The sequence below is a fragment of the Delphinus delphis genome, chromosome 1, assembly GCF_949987515.2.
Source record: "Delphinus delphis chromosome 1, mDelDel1.2, whole genome shotgun sequence".
NCBI lineage: Eukaryota > Metazoa > Chordata > Mammalia > Artiodactyla > Delphinidae > Delphinus > Delphinus delphis.
Window position 1 is genome coordinate 145,658,222 of NC_082683.1, and position 27,019 is coordinate 145,685,240.

At 41.8% G+C, this 27,019-nt stretch overlaps 1 protein-coding gene across 2 annotated transcripts in view; it reads left to right on the forward strand.

The window, feature by feature from the left end:
- Nucleotides 1-27,019, forward strand: part of KCNH1 (potassium voltage-gated channel subfamily H member 1) — a 414,476-nt gene that overhangs the window by 50,765 nt on the left and 336,692 nt on the right. For both annotated transcript variants that reach the window (XM_060010022.1, XM_060010026.1), the window contains exon 5: nt 4,797-4,915. In XM_060010022.1, coding sequence (XP_059866005.1) covers nt 4,797-4,915 — 119 coding nt within the window. The remainder of the gene's footprint in view (nt 1-4,796; nt 4,916-27,019) is intronic.

The following is a 27,019-nucleotide window of genomic DNA, read 5'->3' on the forward strand; positions in this document are numbered from 1 at the left end:
GCAGCCTAGTGGGAGACTCACCCCAGTTGACACCAGTAGCCAATGTGGGCTCAAGCAAGGGAGATAGTGGTTGTCCTTACTGAGAACGGAGAAAGGACCCAGTAAATGCTTTTTAGCTGCTTGCTAGATTGCAAACTGCATTCCCGTCCTTCTGTCCTTTTTTCCCTTTCATGCTTCCTCTTCCCCTGCTGCTCGCCCCGTCTCATTTTTCCTGATCATGTGATGCTTTTGATCTTCCCACGGCACCCCCAGCCCTGCCTCTGCCTCCCTTGTGGTGACGTTTATGACAGAGCTGGAAGAACCCTGAGCTAGGGGTTTCTTCATTTGAGCTCAGTTCACTGTTAAACCCCCAAATGGGATATAATTGGAAGGGTGGGTGCAGAAATACCTCCTAAAACTTAACACAGTTTGTAAAATGGGCTACTTATATTTTGGGGCTTTATGTCTACTGGAAACCCAGGTAGAAGTAGGATAATAAGAGAACACAGTTTGTTCTTCATGCACATTTATTCAGCATACGCACTTATTGGGTGTCTTTTGGGTGTTTAACCTTATGCTAGATGCTGACCTTAAGGAAATGTCTAAGAGCCCCTGCTCGTTACAGTCTGTTTGGAAGATAGGCAGACAGGTGAGCAAACAAGAACCATAAAGCCTAATCAGTGATCTAATAGAAGTCTGCCTAAGGCAAATGGGGGTGCACGGGTTGGAGCAGGCAATTCTGCTAGGGTAGGGTGGTACCAGGGAGAGGCTTCCTTGAAGGTAGCTGCCTTATTTTCCTTGTGGAAAATGACCATGTGGCTTCGCTTAAGCAAGATCATCTTGAGCTGGATTCTCATTGGCTTATTCTCACCCAGTTGACCCTTTGGACAATAGGAAATTGATTTTTCCAGGAATGTTTTTCCTGATGGCTCTGCTATGAGGGACATTGTTCGTCCAAATTGTCCATGTATATTCCACCAAACCCATTTGCTTCTCTTCTGTGGTTTCTTAAAATTTTTATTAAAGTATAGTTGATTTATAATATTGTGTTAGTTTCAGGTATACAGCATAGTGATTCAGATACATATATCTATCTATGTATATATATTCTTTTCCGTTATAGGTTATTACAAGATATTGAATATCGTTCCCTGCGCTATGCAGTAGGTCCTTGTTGTTTATCTATTTTATATATAGTAGTATGTATCTGTTAATCCCATACTCCTAATTTATTCCTCTCCTGCTTTCCCCTTTGGTCACCATAAGTTTGTTTTCCATGTCTGTGAGTCTGTTTCTGTTTTGTAAATAAGTTCATTTGTATTATTTTTTTAGATTCCACATAAAAGTGATATCATATACTTGTCTTTTTTAGTTTGACTGACTTTCTTCTGTGTTTTTAATCTCATTTCATGTCTGTCACTCCAGTCACTCAAACCAGGGACCCAGAGGGCACCTGGCTTGCCTCTTCTCTCCCTCTACAGCCATTGATTCTACCTCTGCAGCTGTTCTCAAGTCTCCCATTGTTACCTGGCTCAGGCCATAGCACTGGTCCAGGCCCTCGTGGTGTCTTGCCTGGGATTCTGACTGGTCTTCTATCTGTTAACCCCCCTCCGCCCTCTTTATAGTCCACTATCCACACTGCCATTTTGTCCTAAAATTCCCCTACTATATTTAAACTCCTTCATTGGATTCCCTTCGGGTTTCAGGTTGAAGTTCAAATTTCTTAATTTGCCATCTAGGTTGTTACCACCTAAGTTCTTCTCGGCCTGGCCCTTGACAACCTCTTTAGCATTACTTCAGACCACTGCCTGCATCCTCCTCCCCTCTACGGGCCACGCCCCATTCATCTAGCTATTAAGAAGGTCTTACTCTTCCCTGACATATTACCCTGTTGTATGATTTTTCTGCCTTCATAGGTGCTGTTCCTTCTGTGTGGAATGTCTGTCTTTTCCTTCCTGACTTCAAGTAGTTCCTACTCATCTTTTAAAAGTTTGCTCTAGTGTCACCTCCTGTGGGAAGCCCTCCCTGACTGCCCAGCCTGGATTAGATATGCCTTCTCTGGACAGTCTTGGCCATAGCGTCCTCTACTCACCTGTTATAGAATTTAGCTTACTATATCATACTTTTTTATTTACTTATCAGTCTTCCCTACTAGAGTACAAGCTCTTTGAGGCCAGAGTCTGTGCCTTTTTTCATTTTAGTATCCCCAGGATTTAGCACTGTGATGGTATTTACATAGTAGTTATGTTTAGAATTAATATGTGAATGAATGATGTTCTTTCATCTGGCTCAGCATGAGTCCTGTTAGAAACTGTCTAGAGTCCAGAAAGGACAACATGGGGGTGGAGCTTGGGAAAGAACTTATTTCCTTCCTTCAGAATAGGCAGAGTCTGCCTATCCTGGTAGAGGTGTGATGGAAGATTTCACGCTGCCTGTCCATTTCCCAATCCAACACCCATTCACCTTCCTGTGCCCTTCACTCAGCCACCTGAGAGCCAACTCTTTTAAGAGCCACATTCTTGAAAAGAGAATCAGGGCTAGAGTGAGGGGCTAGCCTGGGCCTGGGGAAATGCCCTGAAGTCCAGGGATCTTTCTTTTAATTTTTTGTGCCATGTCATCTGATGGACCAGGGCCCTGAGCCCTGCCAAGCAGGGTCTGGGATATCTGCCCTGCTAGCTCCCTCTTATCATTGGTACCAGAGTGTAGGTTGTGGTGGTGGTGGATGGATAGGATTGAATGGGGGGGGCGTGTTTCAGAGCCCTTGCTGATGTTTGAGTGCACAATTGTTTTCTCACCAGTTGAAAAATATACTTTCTGCTCCTCTTGCAAAACGTTGCAGAATTCAATTCCAGCTTTGTTTTCAGCTGTAGGAGAGCCTGACTCTGAAAGAGACTTTAAAAAATTCTAGTCCACGGTTCACACAAGCAAATTCCAGTGAACACTTTCATGAGTGGCCCATTTGGGGAAGATGTCAAATACCCCTGGAGAGTCTGGGCTGTCCCCTCCTGTCAACATCAGTGGGAGTCCCCGCAGCCCGACCACCGTGAGCCTCTTTTCAAGGTGACCCATATCTCTGCTTAATGGCATCGGGATGCATGAAAATGCCACTATCTTTTATTAAAGCCCAGAACTTCTGGAATGAGATAAAAAGGAACTTGATTTGCTATTCTTGTTATGTTGACAAAATTTATACAGATCTTGATTCTTAAAGGTTGTGCAAAAAAAGGGCCATCATTCTGCTTGACCTCATTGTCCTGTGGATTCTGAGTCCGTCTTATAAAGGTGCTCCAGGGTAAAATTTGGTAAATGAGATTTCTGCTGCAAGGCACTGGCTACTTATAAACTCTAAAGGACAAAAAATCAAATTGCCTAGTCTCGCTTTTAGCTGTCATGTAAAAATAGTTGCATGCTGTTTATTTGCTGTACCCCACATCCAGGTCTTTGGAGCTCCCTCGCCCCAAGCTTGGTTTTTGAGAACCCCTACAGACTTTCAGGGGTCTCATGAGGCAATTGGCACGGTCGTAACCTTGATGCAGATGGCTTGTTGGATATTGGAATGGACGGTTGTCTTTGGGGACCTTTAAATGATTCCTCATACATATTAAAATCTTAGTAAAGATCACTGGTACATCTTAGATTTTGGAGTATAGAGTGGTCTGGATTAGAAGAAGACAAGTGTTTTACTTTCCTTGGAGGGACTAGTCCAGAGGGCCAAGGAGGCCTCAAGACAGTCTTTGTTTTAGCCCAGTAAACTTAGCCACTTTGTTTTACCAGGAAAATGCATCCTGCATTTAAGGCATGTAGATAGAGTCTTTTAATTTCCACTTTACAGATGAGATCATTGAGGCCCAGATAATTTAAACAGTTTGTTGGTGACCTCAAGCAGGCCGGAGGCAGAGATGGGATTTGTATCCGGATTTCTTTACTCTAAGTTCAGTACTTGGCTCTTTGCGTTTCTAGTTTTCAGGGGACCTACCTGCCATCAGCTGTCCTTCCCCCATCCTAGAGCAGACTAAAATCAATTAGTATTGTTTCCCCACCTACCCATGGACTAAATTCATTTCTTATTCCCCTGGCTTTGGAGAAGGTAGTACATGGAACGGCCATTTGACTAGCTTGTCTAGTCATTTAAAACCCAGAATCAGCTTAGTCTCTGCTAGGATCAGACGACAGGGGGCTTGGGAACAGCCTGAGCCATAGGGTCAGAGAAACATCTTGACTGCCTGGTGTTGTCTGGCAGAAAAGCCTTGGGCCAGAGTGGGGAGATCTGGGCTCTAGACTCTTAGCTACCTAGGCACTCTGTGCCTCGATTTCCCTAGGTGTAAAACAGTGCTAAGACCTGCCGTACCTGCTTCACCAAGCTATGATTAGGGCCAAGTGAAAGTACAAGGGAAAAGTGCATCACTGCACAGATCTGAGCAAGTCTAGGTGCTTTTTTTTTTTTTTTTTTGCGGTACGCAGGCCTCTCACTGTTGTGGCCTCTCCCATTGCGGAGCACAGGCTCCGGACGCGCAGGCTCAGCGGCCATGGCTCACGGGCCCAGCCGCTCTGTGGCATGTGGGATCTTCCCGGACTGGGGCACGAACCCGTGTCCCCTGCATCGGCAGGCGGACTCTCAACCACTGCGCCACCAGGGAAGCCCTAGGTATTTTTCTGATCAGCAAATCTTGATTACGAGGATGGCCGAGTGACTTGTGGATGTGCAGGAGGACATGGAGGGTGGGCGTCTGCTTCTGACAGGGTAACTCGTGGTAGGAATGTCCGAGCACCTTCAGGACCTGGTTGAACCTGTCTCTCCTGTCTTCCACATGCTCCAGGCTGGGGGAAGTTTGCTCGGCTGACCAGAGCACTGACAAGCAGCAGGGGTGTCCTGCAGCAGTTGGCTCCCAGCGTGCAAAAAGGCGAGAACGTCCACAAGCACTCCCGCCTGGCCGAGGTAAGGGCAAGGGTTTAGCTCAGCTTAACCCTCACTCACTTCCATGGGGTCCCTGGGCTGAGAAAATGGTCCACAGTGAGTGTGATGGCTTGGAAGGGGCCTTCAGGACCCCAGACTCTTGTCTTGGCTGGGCTGTACACCACCATGTGTGACCTTGGGTAAGTGATCTAACTGCTGTTAGTTGTGTACTCTCACATATGTAAAATGAACTGCAAACAACTCCATTCAAAATTGGTTGAGATTACAGTTGTCAGCTGACTCTTTTGAAGGAGTAGGGAAGGAGCTAGAAGTGCTATATACATGAAGGGGGTTTGACTTATAAATCATAACCAACTTTGTTATTTGAGCAATACATACTATTATAGGAAAAGAAGATACAGGAAGCAAAGAGGAAGAAAATAAAAATCACCTAGAATCCCACTAACCAGATAACATTGTTATAATTTTTGTGGACATGCCTTAACTCTTTTTTGCATTTAAGAAATATTCTATTCCTAAAGCCTAAGAAATACATTTTTTCACATTAATGAAGTTGAAATATATCTAAGAATCAATGTGTATGTTTAAGACAGGTTGTATTGCCTTTTCTTCATTTTATAAAGTTATGAACATCTTTCCAGGTTAATAAATATACTTAAAATTATTGCTGTTTCCATAACCTTTGTAGTAAGGAAAACTCATGGTGGTGGTATTCTCCCTTTTGCTGGCACAAGTGAGAGGCTGGGAAGCCTGGACAAGATATTTGATCAGGCTTAATGCACCCAAATTATTATCTGTCTTTGGTGGTCCTGCATCCAGATCACTGTTATCTCCCTTTGGTGGTGCCTGGTCTTTTTTTTTTTTTTTCAACTAGACCAGGGTAGGACCAATTAAGAGCATTATACTTTCCATGTAGCAAATTTCCATCTTACCCAAAGATGACAGAGTTAGCTGTCTCTCTGCCTGGTGGTGGCCAGTCAGTTTCTGATCTGTGCTGAGATGACAGGGCACTTTCTGACCTGCCTCTTGGCTTCCATATCCCCGAGGGAGAAACTCCCAGCACGGTGCAGCTGACAGTGGGTGCTCTGCATATGTGCACCGAATGTTGAATGGGTTGACTACAGAAGATGTCCTTATAGCAGCCTAAAGCTTCTGCCAGCAGTGGGACGGGGGGCATTCATTTGTGTCGTGTTAGAGAAGGTGAGATCCTTGGATGATGGCAGCATTGTTTTTGTCATGATGTGGGCTCACCTTGCGATAGAAAGAATAATAAAAGAGACCCTTCAGCTCACAGCCTGCACTTTCTCTGTCCCTGCTGCTTCTTTTGGTTAATGATGTTCCCTCCTCTCCTACTGTCTCCAGCTTGCTCACTCTTATCCAGCCACATTCCTTGCTGTTCCTCTTATACACCAGGCTTGCTCTTCCCCCAGACTTTTGTGTTCTACTCCTTCACCAGCTGCAAGTCTTTGCTCAGATGTCATTTTCTCTATGTGGCTACCTCTGTCAGAGATACAAGAACTGGTAGGATATTTGTATGTTAAGGGATTGATTGTAAGGAGGTGCTTGTGGGGACTGGGGAAGTCCAGAATTTGTGGGGCAGCTTGGCCAACTGGAAACCCTTGGGAGGAGCTGGTTGGTGCTGAAGTCCCAGATGGAATTTCTTCTCAGGGAAACCTCAGTTTTGCTCTTAAAGCCTTTCAACTGATTAGATGAGGACCACCCAGATTATGGAGTATAATCTCCCTTCCTGCAAGTCAGCTGATTGTAGATGTCAATCACATCTACAAAATACCTTCACAGAAGCACTTAGTGTTTGACTGAACAACTAGGTACCATGGCCTAGCCAAGTTGACACGTGAAACTAACCATTACAGTTTAATCCTTGTCAGTTCGGCACCCGTATACATTTCCTTAAACCATACTTAATCTCCAAATAAAGATAATAACAAAGTCATACTTCCACCTAACATGATCCAGTTATGTTGCATATTACCGAAACATACCAGCCCTTTCCCCAGAAGAGGATGCAAAGTCCTCGGGTGAGATCGCCACTCCTTGATACCCTGTAACTTAAACAGTGTGATGTAAACTTAACTCTTAACATCTTATGTTAGATAATAAGGGAATAAGACAGGGAAGAAAATAAAAGTATTTGCCTTATATATACACTATATACGATATATATATATATACACACACACACACACGCACACACTATAGTGTGTGTATATATATATATATATATATATATATACACACAAACATTAATAACAAAATAAGAAATACTCATTAACTCTTAATCCTCTCCTTAACCTGCTCTACGTTATGCTCCACTTAACGGCTTCCAATATACTATACAGTTTACCTATTGTGTTTATTGTTCACTGGTATATCCCAAGCATTTAAAACAGTGTCCAGCACATAGTAGATGCTCATCAGTAGTAAGTGTTTTTTTTTTTTCCTTAATTGATCGAATAGATGAAAGAAAGGAAATGATGTTAGTGTTTTTGCCTAACTGTCTGGCGTGAGTAGTTGCTCATTGATTGGCAATATAAGGCAAACATCTGGGTCCCATCCCAGGGGCTGCTAAATTTTAATTAACCCGGCTAGAGGCTTATGGATTTTATTGATCTTTTCAAAGAACCAACTTTTGGTTTGTGGATTTTCTCTAATGGTTTTCTGTTTCCAATTTCACTGATTTCTGCTCTAATTTTTTCTTCTGTTTAGTTTGGAATGAATTTGCTCTTCTTTTTCTAGCTTCGTAAGGTGGAAGCTTAGTTTACTGATTTTTGATCGTTCTCCTTTACTAATGCATGCGTTCAATCCTATAAATTTCCCTTTAAGCACTGCTTTCACTGCATCCCACAAATTTTGATAGGTTGTGTTTTCATTTTCATCTTGTTCAAAATATTTAAAAATTTCTCTTGAGATTTGTTCTTTGGTCCCAGGTGTTATATAGAAGTGTGTTGTTTTATCTCCAAGTATTTGGGGATTTTACAACTGTCTTTCTGTTATTGATTTCTGGTTTAATTCCATTGTGATCTGAGAGCAGACACTGTATGATTTCTATACTGTTAACTTTGTTAAGGTGTGTTTTATGGCCCAGTATGTGGTCTATCTTGGTGAATGTTCCATGTGAGCTTGAGAAGAACGTATATTCTGCTACCGTTGGATGAAGTAGTTCATAGATGTCCATTGTATCCAATTGTGTGTTGAGCTCCACAACATCCGTACTGACTTTTTGCCTGCTGGATCTGCACATTTCCATTAGGGGGTGTTAATGTCTCCAGCTATAATAGTGGATTCATCTATTCTCCTTGTAGTTCTATCAATTTTTGCCTCATGTATTTTAATGCTCTGTTGTTTGCTGCATACTCATTAAGGACTGTTATGTCTTCTTGAAAAATTGACTCCTTTATCATTACATAATGCCACTCTTTATCCCTGATAACTTTTCTTGCTGTGAAGTCTGGTCTGTCAGGAATGAATATTGCAACTCCCACTTTCTTTTGCTTAGCATGAGTATGTTAAATCTTTCTTCATCCTTTTATTTTAATCTACATGTGCATTTATATTTGAAGTGGGTTTCTTGTTGACAACGTATAATTGGATGCTGTTTCTTGATCCACTTTGACAATCTGTGTCTTAATTGGCCTGTTTAGACCACTGACTAATTAAAGTGATTATTGATATAGTTGGATTAATATTTACCACATTTGTTGCTGGTTTTTATTTGTTGCCCTTGTTCTGTATTCCTATTTTGTCTTCCACTCTTTTTCTGCCTTTTGTGGTTTTAATTGAGCATTTTATATGATTCTATATTTTCTCCTTCCTTAGCATATTATACTTTTTTTTACATTTTTTTAGTGGTTTCCCTAGAGTTTGGAGTATACATTTACAAGTAATCCAAGTCTACTTTCAAATACAGTGGTCCCTAGGTATCCAAAGGGGGATATGTTCCAGGACCCCCCACAGGTACCAAAATCCATGGATGCCCGAGTCTTTTATATAAAATGGCATGGTGTTTCATATAAATTATTCACTATTCACATCCTCTCATATACTTTTTTTTTTTTTTTGGCGGTACGCGGGCCTCTCACTGTTGTGGCCTCTCCTGCTGCAGAGCGCAGGCTCCAGGCGCGCAGGCTCAGCGGCCATGGCTCACGGTCCCAGCCGCTCTGCGGCACGTGGGATCCTCCCGGACTGGGGCACGAACCCATGTCCCCTGCATCGGCAGGCGGACTCTCAACCACTGGGCCACCAGGGAAGCCCTCTCATATACTTTAAATTATCTCTAGATTGCTTATAATACCTAATACAATGTAAACACTATGTAAATAGTCGTAAATATAATGTAAATGTTATGTAAATAGTTGCTGGTGTGCAACAAATTCAAGTTTCGCTTTTTGGCACTTTCTGGAAATTTTTTTCTGAATATTTTGATCTGCACTTGGTTGAATCCACAGATGCAGAACCCACGGATTTAGAGGGCTGACTGTAATACTGTACGTAGTGCTTCATGGGTAGTGCAAGTACCTTGTAATAAAATACTCCTAATTCCTCTGTCCTGTCCATTGTGCCATTGCTGTGATTCATTTCACTTATTCATAAGCATACATAAGCATATATATGTATACAGTATCAAATACATTGTTGCTGTTATTTTGAACAAACTGTTATCTGTTAGATCAATTAAGAATAAGAAAAATTGGGACTTCCCTGGTGGTGCAGTGGTTAAGAATCCGCCTACCAATGCAGGGGACACGGGTTCAAGCCCTGGTCCGGGAAGATCCCACATGCCACTGAGCAACTAAGCCTGTGTGCCACAACTACTGAGCCTGAGCTCTAGAGCCCGCGAGCCACAACTACTGAGCCCGTGTGCCACAACTACTGAAGCCTGTGTACCTAGAGCCTGTGCTCCACAACAAGAGAAGCCACCTCAGTGAGAAGCCTATGCACCACAACAAAGAGTAGCGCCTGCTCACCGCAACTAGAGAAAGCCCGTGCGCAGCAATGAAGACCCATTGCAGCCAAAAATAAAAAAAAATTTAAAAAAATATTTTAAGAATAAGAAAAACAAAAGTTTTTCTTTTACCTTCCTTTATTCCTTCTCCAGTGTTCCTCTTTTTCATTAAGTAGATCCAAGTTTCTGACCTGTATCATTTTCTTTCTCTCTGAAGAACTTCTTTATAAATTTCTTGCAAGGCATTTCTGCTGGCAACAAATTCCCTCAATTTTTATCTGAGACATCTTTATTTATCCTTCACTTTTGAAAGAGAATTTTGCAGGGTACAGAATTCTAGGTTGGTGTTTGTTTTCTCAACACTTTAAATATTTCGCTCTACTCTCTTCTTGTTTGTGCAGTTTCTGAGGAGATTTAGGATGTAATTCTTATCTTCGTTCCTAATAGGTTAGGTTTTGGGGGGTTTTTTCCCCCTCCAGATTCTTTCAGGAATTTTTGTTTGATTTTCTGCAGTTTGAATATGCTGTGCCTAAGTTTTTTTCTTTTCTTTTCACTTATACTGCTTGGTGTTTTCTGAGCTTCCTGCATCTGTGGTTTGGTGTCTGACATGAATTTGGGGAAGTTATCAGTCATTATTGCTTAAAATATTTCTTCCATTTCTTTCTTTCCTCTCCTCTGGTATTCCTATTCCATGTGTGTTATACCTTTTATAGTTGTCCCACAGCCCTTGGACATTCTGTTTTATTTTACTTTTTGGTCCTTTTCTCTTTGCTTTTCAGTTTTGGAGGTCTCTATTGACATGTCCTCAAGCTCAGAAATTCACTCCTCTGCCATGTCCTGTCCACTAAGGAGCCCATCAAAGGCATTCTTTGTTTCTGTTATAGTATTTTTGATCTCTGGCATTTCTTTTTGGTTCCTTCTTAGAACTTCCATCTCTGCTTACGTCATCTGTCTCTTCTTGCATGCTCTCTATTTTAACCGTTAGAGCCCTTAGCATATGAATCATAGTTTTTAAAATTTCTGGTCTGATAATTCCAGCATCCCTGCCATATCTAGGTCTGGCTCTGTCTCTTCAAACTGTGTTTTTTGCCTTTTACTATGCCTTGCAACTTTCTGTTGAAATCTGGACATGATGTACTGGGTAACAGGAACTAGGGTAAAGAGACCGTTAGTGTGGTATAAGATGTGGGGGGAGAGGAATCATTCTACAGTCCCATGATTAGGTCACAGTATTTTAGTGAGTCTATGCCCCTGGGCTATGGACTTAACAAGTGCTTCTCAGTTAGTTCCCCATTTAGACCAAACAAGATGAGGCAGTATGGCCTGCAGTGGTGTATTTCTCTTTCCATATGCCAGAAGCTAGAGCAATTGGGTATTTTTCTATACTCAGGTGAGTTAGGCTCTGATAAAACCCCCCAAATTAGGCTCTGGTTAACTAGTTTCTCTGGAGGGCAGGCCTTTTTAAGAGGAAGAGCGTGCTGTGGTGTTTTTTAAAATGGTTACTTTTCTATTCCTCTTTCCAGGAGCATGGGGATACTTTTCTCTGATGTTTACTGTGAGAATCTGGTGGAGCTCCTGGAAGTAAAACTCACAAATGTGCGAGGCCCCTGCCCATGACTGGGTCCCCCTAGAATTTTTAACTCTCAGATTTGTCCGTGCTGAGGCTGCGGCAATTTGGTAGTTACAGTTTAGGCTTTCCTGTCCGGTACTAGTTCTTGTGGAGGTTTCTGCTTCTGGGTTTTTTCTGGCAAGTTGTGATTCTCTGTATTCACCTGTCTGTCTCTCCAATTTTTGGTGCAATAGTTTGTCCTCTGACCTCACCTCTTGTGTGGAACTAAGAAGAGTTGTTGATTTTTCAGTTTGTACAGCTTTTTGTTTGTCCTCTGACCTCACCTCTTGTGTGGAACTAAGAAGAGTTGTTGACTTTTCAGTTTGTACAGCTTTTTACTTGTTAGGATGGAATGACAATTTCCAAGCCTCTTACAACGTGCACCAGAAATTGGAAGTTGGCTAGTAAGTGTTCAACAGAGAAAAATCTTTTCCCTGTCTAAAGCTTACAGCCAGTGTCCTGATGAGTTTTCTCACTGGTAAATGTCGTTGATCAAATGGAGATTGAGTAAGAGTGTGGACACCTCATTGAAACCTCTCCCACCTCCAGGAAAAAAATTGACACAACGCACAAGTGGCTGGGAATGGCAGTTTTGCCTTTCAATGGGTTGCACGTGTGATTTTCAAGGCCAACTTATATCCCTGTTTGAACTCAGGCAATTTGGCTTTCGTCCTCACATGAGTCCTCTTGTCTCCCTCCTGGACTGATTCTAGAAAAGAAGGAAGCACGTACTGTGTGCCAGGATCTGTGCTGCTCATCTTCTCCTTTAATCCCCTAGACATCTTGGAGCAGTGTTATAGAGGGGGAAACTGGGGCACAGGGAAGTTCATTAACTTGTTTGTGGTTCACCTGGCAGTAAGTGGTGGACTCTGGATTGAGAACCAGGTTTATGTGACTCCAAACCCAACCTGTTTCCCATCTGGGGCACTTCCTTCTGAGCACTGTCTCTTCTTCCCAGCCCTCTGCTACTGCTTATACTAGGGTTACCATACCTTCCAGCTTTAGACCTTATAGGGGACCATGGTCTCTCTCATCTCAGAATGGGACACCAAGTCCACTTCATCTCGCTATTCTTCAGCACTCCATCCTCTTCCCTCAGGCTAGTGTGAGCACTTGTTCTTTTGGAGGGCCAGTTTATTTTCAGATCTTAAATATATCCTATGTCATACATGCACCCTAATGTTCATGGCAGCACCATTTGCAATAGCCAAGACATGGAAGCAACCTAAATGTTCATCAACAGATGAATGGATAAAGAAGATGTGGTATACATATTTATAATGGAATACTATTCAGCCATAAAAAGGATGAAATAATGCCATTTGCAGCAACATGGATGGACCTAGAGATTGTCATACTAAGTGAAGTAAGTCAGACAGAGAAAGACAAATATCATATGATATCACTTATATGTGGAATCTCAAATATACAAATGAACGTATTTACAAACAGAAATAAACTCACAGACATAGAAAACAAACTTAGGGTTACCAAAGGGGAAGGAGGGGGAGGGATAAATTAGGAGGTTGGGATTAGCAGATACAAACTACTATATATAAAATAGATAAACAACAAGGTCCTACTGTATAGCACATGGAACTATATATATATAGATAGATAGATAGATAGATAGATAGATAGATATAGATATATATAGATAATGAATCACTTTGCTATACACCAGAAACTAACACAACACTGTAAAGTAACTATACTTCAGTGAAAAAAAAATCTTATGTCAGTACATAGATCAGGCTAGAGGACCCTTTTCACAGGTTGGGTTCTCTGGGATGCAGATACTGCATAACATCTGTGAAAGAAAAGGGGGAGGAAGCAGCATTGGGCAGGGAGGGCATCAGACACAGTGCAGATCCAGTTGAGGCTCTGCCAGCCTGACAGGGAGCTCTGAAGCAGAGAAGGCAGTAGAGCAGCCCCATGCAGAGCAGGAAGGGCTGGGCTCCTCAACCACCTTCTTCTTTTTTTTTTTTTTTTCTGTTTTTTGTGTTTATATATATATATATATAACATCTTTATTGCAGTGTAATTGCTTTACAATGGTGTGTTAGTTTCTGCTTTATAACAAAGTGAATCAGTATACATATACATATGTTCCCATATCTCTTCCCTCTTGCGTCTCCCTCCCTCCCACCCTCCCTATCCCACCCCTCTAGGTGGTCACAAAGCACCGAGCTGATCTTCCTGTGCTATGTGGCTGCTTCCCACTAGCTATCTATTTTACGTTTGGTAGTGTATATATGTCCATGCCACTCTCTCGCTTTGTCACAGCTTACCGTTCCCCCTCCCCATATCCTCAAGTCCATTCTCTAGTAGGTCTGTGTCTTTATTCCTGTCTTATTCCTAGGTTCTTCATGACATTTTTTCCCTTAAATTCCGTATATATGTGTTAGCATATGGTATTTGTCTTTCTCTTTCTGACTTACTTCACTCTGTATGACAGACTCTAGGTCCATCCACCTCATTACAAATAGCTCAGCTTCGTTTGTTTTTATGGCTGAGTAATATTCCATTGTATATATGTGCCACATCTTCTTTATCCATTCATCCGATGATGGACACTTAGGTTGTTTCCGTCTCTGGGCTATTGTAAATAGAGCTGCGATGAACATTTTGGTACATGACTCTTTTTGAATTATGGTTTTCTCAGGGTATATGCCCAGTAGTGGGATTGCTGGATCATATGGTAGTTCTATTTGTAGTTTTTTAAGGAACCTCCATACTGTTCTCCATAGTGGCTGTACCAATTCACATTCCCACCAGCAGTGCAAGAGTGTTCCCTTTTCTCCACACCCTCTCCGGCATTTATTGTTTCTAGATTTTTTGATGATGGCCATTCTGACTGGTGTGAGATGATATCTCATTGTAGTTTTGATTTGCATTTCTCTAATGATGTTGAGCATTCTTTCATGTGTTTGTTGGCAGTCTGTATATCTTATTTGGAGAAATGTCTACCTAGGTTTTCTGCCCATTTTTGGATTGGGTTTGTTTTTTGTTATTGAGCTGCATGAGCTGCCCATAAATTTTGGAGATTAATCCTTTGTCAGTTGCTTCATTTACAAATATTTTCTCCCATTCTGAGGGTTGTCTTTTGGTCTTGTTTATGATTTCCTTTGCTGTGCAAAAGCTTTTAAGTTTCATTAGGTCCCATTTGTTTATTTTTGATTTTATTTCCATTTCTCTAGGAGGTGGGTCAAAGAAGATCTTTCTGTGATTTAAGTCATAGAGTGTTCTGCCTATGTTTTCCTCTAAGAGTTTGATAGTTTCTGACCTTACATTTAAGTCTTTAATCCATTTTGAGTTTATTTTTGTGTATGGTGTTAGGGAGTGATCTAATCTCATACTTTTACATGTACCTGTCCAGTTTTCCCAGCACCACTTATTGAAGAGGCTGTCCTTTCTCCACTGTACATTCCTGCCTCCTTTATCAAAGATAAGGTGACCATATGTGCGTGGGTTTATCTCTGGGCTTTCTATCCTGTTCCATTGATCTGTATTTGTTTCTGTGCCAGTACCATACTGTCTTGATTACTGTAGCTTTGTAGTATAATCTGAAGTCAGGGAGCCTGATTCCTCCAGCTCCATTTTTCATTCTCAAGATTGCTTTGGCTATGTGGGGTCTTTTGTGTTTCCATACAAATTGTGAAATTTTTTGTTTAGTTCTGTGAAAAATGCCAGTGGTAGTTTGATAGGGATTGCATTGAACCTGTAGATTGCTTTGGGTAGTAGAGTCATTTTCACAACGTTGATTCTTCCAATCCAAGAACATGGTATATCTTTCCATCTATTTGTATCATCTTTAATTTCTTTCATCAGTGTCTTATAATTTTCTGCATACAGGTCTTTTGTCTCCTTACGTAGGTTTATTCCTAGATATTTTATTCTTTTTGTTGCAATGTTAAATGGGAATGTTTTCTTGATTTCACTTTCAGATTTTTCATCATTAGTGTATAGGAATGCAAGAGATTTCTGTGCATTAATTTTATATCCTGCTACTTTACCAAATTCATTGATTAGCTCTAGTAGTTTTCTGGTAGCATCTTTAGGATTCTCTATGTATAGTATCATGTCATCTGCAAACAGTGACAGCTTTACTTCTTCTTTTCTGATTTGGATTCCTTTTATTTCCTTTTCTTCTCTGATTGCTATGGCTAGAACTTCCAAAACTATGTTGAATAAGAGTGGTGAGAGTGGGCAACCTTGTCTTGTTCCTGAAACTGTGATTAAAAATCTTCCAACAAACAAAAGCCCAGGACCAGATGGCTTCACAGGCAAATTCTATCAAACATTTAGAGAAGAGCTAACACCTATCCTTCTCAAACTCTTCCAAAATATAGCAGAGGGAGGAACACTCCCAAACTCATTCTACGAGGCCACCATCACCCTAATAACAAAACCAGACGAGGATGTCACAAAGAAAGAAAACTACAGGCCAATATCACTGATGAACCTAGATGCAAAAATCCTCAACAAAATACTAGTAAACAGAATCCAACAGCACATTAAAAGGATCACACACCATGATCAAGTGGGATTTATCCCAGGAATGCAAGGATTTTTCAATATATGCAAATCAATCAATGTGATAAACCATATTAACAAATTGAAGGAGAAAAACCATATGGTCATCTCAATAGATGCAGAGAAAGCTTTCGACAAAATTCAACACCATTTATGATAAAAACCCTCCAGAAAGTAGGCATAGAGGGAACTTTCCTCAACATAATAAAGGCCATATATGACAAACCCACAGCCAACATCGTCCTCAATGGTGAAAAACTGAAAGCATTTCCACTAAGATCAACCACCTTCTTGCTCAGTTATTGGCAGGTGCCTCCCTGGGAAGCTCAGGTTTCTGTCCCTTAGGAAGCCAACAGGAGGCTGTCACCTAACTGCACACTCCACAGTGGGGCAGGGAATCCTTTCTTGAAGCAGGATCTAAGTCTGCCACCAGCTTGCTTCTCTCTTTCTGCCTTTATAGGAAGGAAAGTCACGGTCGATGTATGAGAGAACATCCCTCCTGCTCAGCAGGATTCACTCTGTGGTCTTCATGCGGGAGTGATCCTGCTGGGCTTTGGTCTGGCTGGGACAACTCTTTGCTGCCAGCTTCTCTCTTCATGGAAAGGCTGGGGGGGAGAAGATATGGACGAGAAACCATCTTTTCCTGTCACATCTTCTCACTCTTCCCTATGAGGGACCCAGGTCCAGATAAAATCTGAGCTGTGCGTTTGTGATAGCTGGAGTGCAAGCACGCCCATTCAGCCACATCACAGCTCACAGCTCATGACGCTCAGCATCTCACTGTAAGGAGATCGGGTAAATGCCGTCTGTGCTGCTGTTTTTCATGTAGGTGACAGGCGTAGTGGGCTGAAACAGCATCAAATGTTACTGCCCACTTGACAACTTACCGTGTGATTTCAGGCAAGTCATTTCACTGTTAAGAACTTCCATTTCTTTCTCTTTCTTTTCTTCAAATGGAGGAATTGACTTCAATTGAGAATAATATGTACTTATAGATTTGTGAAGAGTAAGGGAGCTTCTGAATGTGAACAAACACTTCGGTATATAGAAAATGCTCAATAATGTTAGTTTAATATTAAATTTTAATTTTTGGTTCTTTATATTGCTTTTAAAATTTTTCTCAAGAGAAAGAAATCTTGCTATTTGCAGTGACATGGATGGACCTCGAGGGCATTACGCTAAATGAAGTATGTCAGACAGAGAAAGACAAATACTGTATGATCTTATTTTTATGTGGAAATAAAACAAAGCAAAACAAAACAAACTCCTGGTCTCATAGATTAGAGAACAGATTGGTGGATGCCAGAGGCAGGGGGTGAGGGCAAGTGAAATTGGTGAAGGGGGTCAAAGGGTACAGCCTACCAGTTATAAAGTAAGTTCTGGTGAAGTAATGTAAAGAATGGTGCGTATAGTTAGTAATACTGTATTGTTTATTCAAAAGTTGCTAAGAGAGTAGTTAGAAGTTCTCATTACAAGAAAAAAAATTAGTAGCTACATGTGGTGATGGATGTTAAGTAGCCTTATGGTGGAGATCATTTTGCAATGTATACAAATAATGAGTCATTATGTTGTACACCTGAAACTAATGGGATGTTACCTGTCAATTCTATCTCAGTAAGCAAAATTTCTCAATTTTCAGAAATAAAACAGGTTCTTTATTGGATTTTAATACATAGAGGTATATAAAATAAAAGGTGAAACATCCACTGTTTCTTGAAGTAACCATTTTTAAACAGTGTATGTTTTTAGTAAACTATATATGAACAAGTGTTCATTTATGTTGATATTTTTTAACAAAAATGTTGTCATACTATTATATATATTATTTTCTGATCTGCTTTTTTTCCCACTTACTAGTATATTTGGGATATTTTCCTAAGAGCATATATCCCCTTCATTTTTTTTTAATGGTTGCAATGTATTCATTGCATGACTATATCCGACGCTATTTAGTTGTCCCCTTGTTGATACATAATTAGATTGTTACCAGTCTTTGGTTATTAAAGATAATGCTTCAGTAAACCTCCTTGTATGTGTATTTTTGGTTTTAATTTAGAAACCTTTAAAATATTCAGAGTAGTAGAGAGTAATTTAACAAGCATTCATTTATTTATTCTGTTTATATAGTACATGCTGACAATTCCTCACTTCAAATTTTTTTTTAAAACTTAAAATATTACAGAGGAATCCCCTGGTGGTCCAGTGGACTTGGCGATTTCCCTGCCATGGGCCTTGGTTCGATCCCTGGTCGGAGAACTAAGATCCCGCAAGCCAGTCAGCGTGGCCAAAAAATAAATAAATAAAATAAAATATTACAGGTAAAGTTGAGGTCCCCTTAGAACTTATTCCCAGAGGTAATCACTACCCTGAAGTTGTGTGTCTCCTTGCTATTGATGTTTTGATATTTTTATTACTTATATATTTATCCCTAAAACACATATACTCTGATTGTGTGGTTTTAAAAAATATATTTGCACAAATGATATCATATTGTGATATTTTATGACTTGTGTTTTACACTCAACATTGATTTTTGAAAGCTTTCTATTTTGAAATTATTATAGACTCACGGGAAGTTGCAAAACTGGTACAGAGGGTGTTCTCTACCCTCCACTCAGCTTCCCTCAACAGTAGCATCTTATATAACTACAGTATAATACTATACAGTAAAACATATAACTACAGGAAATCAACATGTGTAGAATATTGTTAAACTAAAGATCATATTCAGATTTCACCAGTCTTTACATGCACTCATGTGTGCATGTGTGTGCCTTTGTATATACATGTAAGTGTATATTTAGTTTCATAAGAACTGCCAAACTATTTGCCAATTGCAGTTGGTTGTATCGTTTTACATTCCCTCCAGTAATGTATGAAACAGCCAGTTTATCTATATCCTTGCCAGCATTTGGCATTGCCGCTCTTTTTTATTTTAACCATTTTAATAAGTACGTAGTGATAGCTCATTGTGGTCTTAATTTGCATTTTAGTAATGGCTAAAGATGTTGAACATCTTTTCATGAGCTTGTTTTACAACCACATTTCCAGCTGGTGAAATGCCAGTTCATGTCTCTTGCCCGTTTTCTAATTGAGTTCTGTTAACATCTCTTCCTTTTTTATTGCTTTAGAAATGTCAGCTTACTTTAAATCCTCTCTTTTGGTGTTTACTTTCCTCTTGTAGTGAGCTTATGTACAATCTGAGTTTTTGGTGGGAGTCCAGTGGGTCCCCAACTGATGAGGCATCTGGATGTGGTGGTTGAGTTTGCCTGTGCCGTATTCATAAATTTTCACCTGGATCAGACCAACTTTCCTGTAAATGTTTTTAGCCCTGGGGCTCCCAACTATGTCAACAACGTGAGTTTGGTTCCACACTCGTATACGGCACATACCTGGCGTTCTGATCTCTTACAGATCATCCTTTTTCTACCCAAAAGTCTGGACAGATGACCAGTTTCTTTTTTATGTCTCTGAGATACGGGTAGACACTTCCTGTTCCATGTCTCTTTGTTAGGGCAGCCCCTTGTCACCCCAGCAAAAGCATATGGGTTCCCTTCCTGTCCCCTCCAGTGCACACCCAGCTCTAACAACCCCTGTTTCTGAAAAACTCCTGGGCTGTTTGGTTTCAGTTCCTACTGGCTGCTTTGGTTTTGCATTCCTGTTACGGTTCTGGCACCTAAGATTTTGAACTTTATTTCTTTTTAAATGTTTGTTTAAATTTTTAAACAGCATCTCAATGTGTTTGGTGTGAATGGATAGCTTACCATATTTACTTAGTCCACTCTATAGATTGTTAATTCTCTAAATACTTGTGCTAGTATGAATATAATAGATTACTAGAAGTGGAGTTAAGGAGACAGAGGGTACAAACGTTTCAAACTGGGTAGAACCTGCCAAAGTTCACACAACAAGGTTGTACTGGTTTACACTGCCAGTTTCTTTCTTCTCTCACCATTACCAATATTAATTGCTATCAATTGTTTTACTTAATCTTAAGTTTTAACGTTTCAATTAATTTTTAAGGGAAGATCATCTTTTTTTTTTAATGAACTGCACAAGGATTTGGTCTGATAAATATAGAGACTGCCTTCCTTACATGCGTGAAAGTGCTGCCGCCCATCAGTAGCAGAGGCATGAGGAGCACGAGACGGCCCAGCACCAGCAACCTCCGGCAGGCAGCTGGACAGAGATGCAGAGAGCTCAAGTTTACTTACTGAACATGTGTACAGCTGGGCTTACTGTCCACATTCCCAGGTGACAAGCAGGTATGCTGTGCTCTGCTGAGGGAGAGTGGAAGGTGGGTATGTCCAGTCTGAGCTAGTGTCAGGGTCCCTAGTTTTTTTGTCCCACAGACCAGAATCACCAGTAGAAGCTGCCAGGAGGTATGTGAGCAAAGGTGTCTTTTTCTGAGAAACAGGCTCTATGTGACTTGAGATTTCCTGCCCGCTTTTTTTTTTTTTTTTCCCTCTTTGGTTGTTGACTTCATTTGACTCTTCAGACTCAGGGAAAAGTGACAACACTCAGTGGCGTCTCACCAGCAACACCGCATTCTATTGCTCTGCACAGGAAAGTAACTTGGCAACAGGAGCTTCTGCCACAAGTACCTGGGTTTGGAGCTCATTTTGCCTCTTGCAAAGAGTCTTTTTAAACACTCTCAACTATCGCAATATGCCGTAGGCTGTGCCTGGTAGTAAGTGTCATTTCTGGAGGTGTTTTGGGTGACCACCTGATGGCACGTGGAAGGTGAGCTTTGACGTGTGGCTGGACTAATGGCCTTGTCATTGCCGTCGAGCTTTGAAGGGCAGCCTGGGCTTGGTGGCTCTACGTGCCCTCAGGGCCATGAGGTTCCTTCTAGTCAGTGCTCTCTTGTCTAAGGGCTAAAGTCTTATGGGGGGATTCTTTTCTTTTTTCCTAGGAGGGCCATTTGGTTTATTCAAGCAGGCAGGGGAAAACTCAAATGTTCAGCAATGCCAGGGATCAACTCTACACTTGATTTTGATTAAAAAAAAGTTGTAAATGAACAGCTGAAATGACGTTTAAGGATTTTCTGCAGGGTTTATTTTTTTTTTTCCCCCTTAGAGACAGGATGATGTAGTGGAAAGAGAAGGGGATTTGGAGTCAGACTGACCCGAGTCCTGTCCAAAACTCCAGTACGTTCCAGCTGTGTGACTTTATAAAAGTTACTTAGCCTCACTCATCTTTCCTCATCCTCATTAAATAAAGATACTACTTACCCTGAAAGACTGTCGTGAGGATTTGTGATGCTTTAAAAGACAGGCCCGATCTTATTTCTCCCTGCTTAAAATTCCTTTAACATCGTCTTGTTACTTCTTTGGATAAATTTAAAATTTACATTGTGACTTACAAGACCTAACTCACCTCTCCAGCCTGATCTGCTAGCTCTCTGCTCACTCTCAGTGTCAGCCTGGTGGCATTCACACTTGTCACACTCTCCCCTGGACCTTGGAAATGCCCTTCCTCTGCCTGCAGCTCTTGCTGTGTCTCTTGACTGGCGTCGTTCCTACCCATCCTTCCTTCAAGTCCCAATGTAGACATCAGACCTCCCCTGTGAGGCCTTCCCAACTGCCCCTGCCCCACCTCAGGCCAGGTAGGCCTCCCTTTCGGAAGCCCTCCTTGGCCTGGGCAGTTTCCTCTTTGAGCACTCAGGCCCCTGGGAAGGCTGTTGTTTAACATTGGCTTCCTCCAACAGATGAAAGGTCCATGAAGGCAGGGGCAGTATCTCTCTTGTTTATTCCACATGCCTACCACTGAACACAGTACCAACACGTAGTAGTGCTTGATAAATGTTCATTAAATGAACGAAGGAAGAAGGATGCAAGCCCTTAGTTTAGTAAATATTGATTCCCTTCCACATTTAACCTCTTCCTCCCCTCGTGAAAGTTGACTGCCTTGATCATGGATAATGGACAACTATTTGTAGCTGATTTGATGATGAAAGCCACGTTTCCATTGACTCCATCACCTCATCATAATTCTCAAAAACTTCAGTTTTAAAACTGTAGCTGAAGAATTCAAAATAAAAAGTTAAAAGAATACCACTGAAGTACTCCTCAGCAAAATAGGAAGAAAACAAAGATTGTCGCGCGATTGCATTTCACTCTGGGCTGATATTTGCGGAGGTATCGTGGGTTGGTACTCTACTGTGACATAAAGTATATGGGTTAATACTTTTAATTGCTTCCCACTGCCTTTATCTCTTCCATTAAAGAGCAAGTGCATCATGGAAAAAGTTCTAAAAATAGAGCCTGCCTGGTTTATGGAGAAGGGTGTTTATGACAAGAATTATGCAGTTGTTTAGCTCAGATGTCTGAAGCCCCAAATCAGGTTTTATTTTGTGGCTAGGGCCTTGTTAACATCCAGCTCTCCCTTTTTGTTTGAATATGCTTTTTCTGGCGGGAACACACTCTGTCCTCACTCTGTGGTCACAAAAAACCCATGTTGTTTCTAAACAGGGGAGGTTTTTGGAGCTGTACTTGGGGAAAGGGAAAGAGACACACGTATAAGAGGGAGAGGTTATGCCTGGAGTGAGGGGTTTAGGGAAGCGAGATTTCTCTTCACTCACAGGGCAGGATGTTTGAGGTAGTCGTGGGAGATGATGGTGATGGTGATGGTGCTGTTCGTGGAGGTGCTCTATCTGTGGCCTTAAATGGTGAATGAAGCCAGTTTGGTGGGCAAAGTGGTGAGTACCCACTCTGGGCTTCCCTGAAAGAGGAAGTTCTCTGTGTTTGACTCTGGTTTCTTCTGCCATCATCCAAGGTGATGATGCTGACATTCCCCATGAGATGGTGGTCTTGAGACGGCTGGGTCCTCTGACTCTTGTTGGGGGCCCTCCTGGCCATGGTGGACTGGCCAGGTTTTCAGGCTCCCAGGGAGACCTTAGAGTTGGCGCGTTATCTCTGTCCCGTGCTGCTCCCTGGTTCAAGTCCACATCCTCTCTTTCCTGGCGTTGTGCAGCATCACGTAGCACGTCTCCCTGTGCCTCCAGGCTTGTCTCTTCTGGTCCTTCTTCCACACCGATGCTCAGGTACCCTCGCACAGAGCAATTTGATTAGGCACCTCCCTTACTTACAGTTCTTACCTTGGTGTAAAGGGCACGTCAAGGCTTGCCCTCCCCTCCCTTATATTCAGCTTCGTTTCTCAGTATTGGCCTCTCTAGATCCTGCCCCCCACCCTCCCAAGTGCAAACAACAGCCGCAACAAAAGGCAAAAAATCCCGCTGCCTCAGCACACCAGGCTCGTTCCACAGTGAGCTCTTATACCACCTCCTTCACCCTTCCCAGCTTGTACATACTGCCTGCTGGAAATGCCCTGAGTTTTGTCTGTCCGAGCCCCATCCTTTAAGGGATACGGGACAGTCACCTCACACCCAAGCCTTTCCTGATGACCTAAGTCAGTTTGCTGTCTCTTTCCCTCTGCTCTTTTTTAAAAAATTTATTCATTTATTTTTGGCTGCATTGGGTCTTCGTTGCTGTGAGCAGGGGCTACTCTTCACTGCGGTGCATGGATTTCTCATTGCAGTGGCTTCCCTTGTTGTGGAGCACGGGCTCTAGGCGCACAGCTTCGGTAGTTGTGGCACGTGGACTCAGTAGTTGTGGCTCGCGGGCTCTAGAGCGCAGGCTCAGCAGTTGTGGCTCATGGGTTTAGTTGCTCTGCAGAATGTGGGATCTTCCCGGACCAGGGCTGGAACCCATGTCCCCTGCATTGGCAGGCGGATTCTTAACCACTGTGCCACTAGGGAAGCCCTCCCTCTGCTCTTAAAGTACTTTTATCCACGGTCTCTTACCACTTGTTGCATTATATTTTCATAGTTTGTTTGCACATCTCTCTTCTCTTCTAAACTGTGGAATCTTTGTATCCTTGTGGTTAACCTTTGGTGTCCAAGTGTCCATGGATCTTTTTATTAGGAGACCATAAGGGTCCATAGCATTGATAGGGTCTGTGAAGCCATTTTGTCCTTTTTTTTCCCCAAACAAATCTATTTTATCAGTCTCCCTTTCTTCCCAGGCCATTTTAGTCCTGTCATTCTTGGTCCCCGATCCTTGAGAAAGCCAAAACATTCAGGTAAAAAGGATGTACTGCATGAGTTGGAGCCTTCCTGATTCTCACTGAGAATTTCCTGAACCAGTCTTTTTTTAAATTTGTACAACAATCTTCGGGCTTCCCTGGTGGCACAGTGGTTGAAAGTACACCTGCCGATGCAGGGGACACGGGTTTGTGCCCTGGTCCAGGAAGATCCCACATGCCGCGGAGAGGCTGGGCCCATGAGCCATGGCTGCTGAGCCCGCTCGTCCGGAGCCTGTGCTCCACAACAGGAGAGGCCACAACAGTGAGAGGCCCACGTACCGCAAAAAACAAACAAACAAACAAACAAAAAACCTTCATTTTTCAGGTGAGGAAACTGAGGCATGGAGGCCTTGCCTTGCTTAAGACTGATCAGCTGTATCACTTCTATGTGGAATCTAAAATATGACACAAATGAACTTATCTACGAAACAGAAACAGATTCGCAGACCCAGAGAACGGACTTGTGGTTGCCGGGGCGAAGGGGGGTGGAGGAGGGATGGATTAGGAGTTTGGAATTAGCAGATGCAAACTATTATATATAGAATGGACAAACAACAAGGTCCTCCTGTATAGCACAGGGAACTATATTCAATATCCCATGGTAAACCATAATGGAAAAGAATATGAAAAAGAATGTATGTCTATGTATAACTGAATCACTTTGCTCTACAGCAGAAATTAACACAACATTGTAAATCAACTATACTTCAATAAAATAAATTTTTTCAAAAAGGTTGATCAGCTGTGAAATCAAGACTGGGGATTCCAGGCCGGGGCTTGGCCAGGTTCAGCCTGCAAGAGCTGTATCTTGATTGACTTGCTGTGTTTGCCACCCTGTCTCTGATGCTCTCCCCAGCCACCTCTTTGTTATCTGACGTCCTCCCTTCTCACCACCCCCCCACCCCAACTCGCACACAGTTAACGTGTACACACGTTTGTGATTCACGTTTTTTAATCTATGTTTTTGGTTGTCTGGTATGTGCTTAGTTTATCCATTCCAAATCTGCTTTTGAGAGCCATGCCTACATTTGTTTAAGTTAGTTTGGGACATTCTTACAGTGCAGTGTAATGTCATGGTTTAGACTTGTGTTGTCCAGTGTGGTGACCGTATGTGGCTATATGGGGCAGCTTGGGTGTGGTTCATCTGAATTGAGAGGGGTAGTAAGTTACACTATACCTACTGGATTTAAATCACTATGATAAAAGGAATGTAAAATATCTCACTAATAATCTCCTATATTGATTACATGTTGAAGTGATAATATTTTGGTAATATGGGGTTCAATTATTGGGTTGAATATTATAGTTCATTTGATCTGTTTTCTTTTACTTTTTTTTAATGTGGTTATTAAAAAGTTTAAAATTGCATTATATTTCCTTTGGTTAATGACTGTGGGCTTTCAAATCAGATTTGGGTTTGAATCTCAGCTTCACCACTTAATTCGCTTTGTGGTTTTGGGCAACATAGCCTCCTTGGGATCATTTTTCTTACCTATAAAATAAAGACTAATGTCTACCTCACGTGGTTATTGTAAGGATTAAATTGTATTTTGTACATAAAGTGCTCGGCCAAGAACCTGGCATGAGAGCATAGCAGTTAAAAGCATGGAACTTGGAGTTAAACTTGACAAAGTTTTCAACACTGGCTGCACTGTTTAAAACTTTTGTGGCCTTGGACAAGTTACTTTACTTCCCCAAGCTTCAGTTTCTTCATTGTAAAATAGGGATGATAATAATATGTACCTCATAGACTTGTGAGGATTAAATGCAAGACTATGTAAAGGGCTTACTAGCTCAGGGTAGGGCATACAGTAAGCACTCAATAAATGATAACCAGTGCCATAATACTTCTGGGGAAGGGCACCTGCTGGAAACTTTCGTGATGTTAAATGGTATATGTGGACTCTGGTTTTTATTTTTATTTCTTCATGACAGTACATATAATAGGAATATGGCTCTAAGATATAACACATTCTCTCTTTTCTATATCATGGTTATTATCGTGTTTGTAGAACATTCTTGATACTACATTTTCGTCAAGAATTATACTTTTATTTGAGTCTTTTTTTCTAGCTTTTTCTTTGGCTTTATTTGTTCAGTCAGTCATTCACTTCTGCAGGTGGTTTTGTTAAGCACTTACTATGTCCCAGACACTGTGCTAAGGACAGAGTATGTGGTGGTAAGAAGACAAGCTTGTGCCCTCACGGAGCCTACAATCTAGTAGGAGAGACATCTGTGAACAACTGAATAAACACTGTAAGAGGAACAAACCTGGTGATGTGATAGAAGTCAACAGAGGAAGGGAGGTGGTAGAGAGTCTGTTTCCGAAGGTGGTCAGGGACGGCCTCTGTGAAGAGATGACGCTGAGACTGAGACCCAAAGGTTGGGAGGAACCATCCATGTGGAGAGTAGAGGAGGGGCATTTTGAGCTCCCCCTGGGTGGGTAAAGAGCTTTGGTATTTTTTTTCAGAAAGCAATGGGGTCGAGTGGTTGGTGTGGGGTTGAAGGGCTTAGATGGGGTTGGAAATTGCCAGGGGCAGGTAAATTACAGCAAGACTGTTGATGTTGTTTGAAGTTCAATGTAAGAAGTGGGAGGGTTTTGATCAGGGAAGTGATATGATCAAATCTGAGTTGCTGTATGGTGTATGAACTAGACAGGGGGCCAGAATGGAAGTGGGGTGAGGTTAGGAAGCTACTGCTGTGCTGCAGTGAGAGGGGTGGTGCACTGGATGGAGTTGTAGAAGTAAGTCGGAAAATGGTGACTGGATCCTGAGTTAGATGTATTTGGTGGTAGAAGCAGCAGAACTCCCTGGTGGGTTAGTTCTGGAGGTTTTCTCGAAGGGAGATATCAGCTGCACACTTTGTGGTACCGTAGCAGGAGAGAGTGGCATTAAGAAAGCCAAGCAAGGAGAGTGTTTCAAGAAGGAAGAAG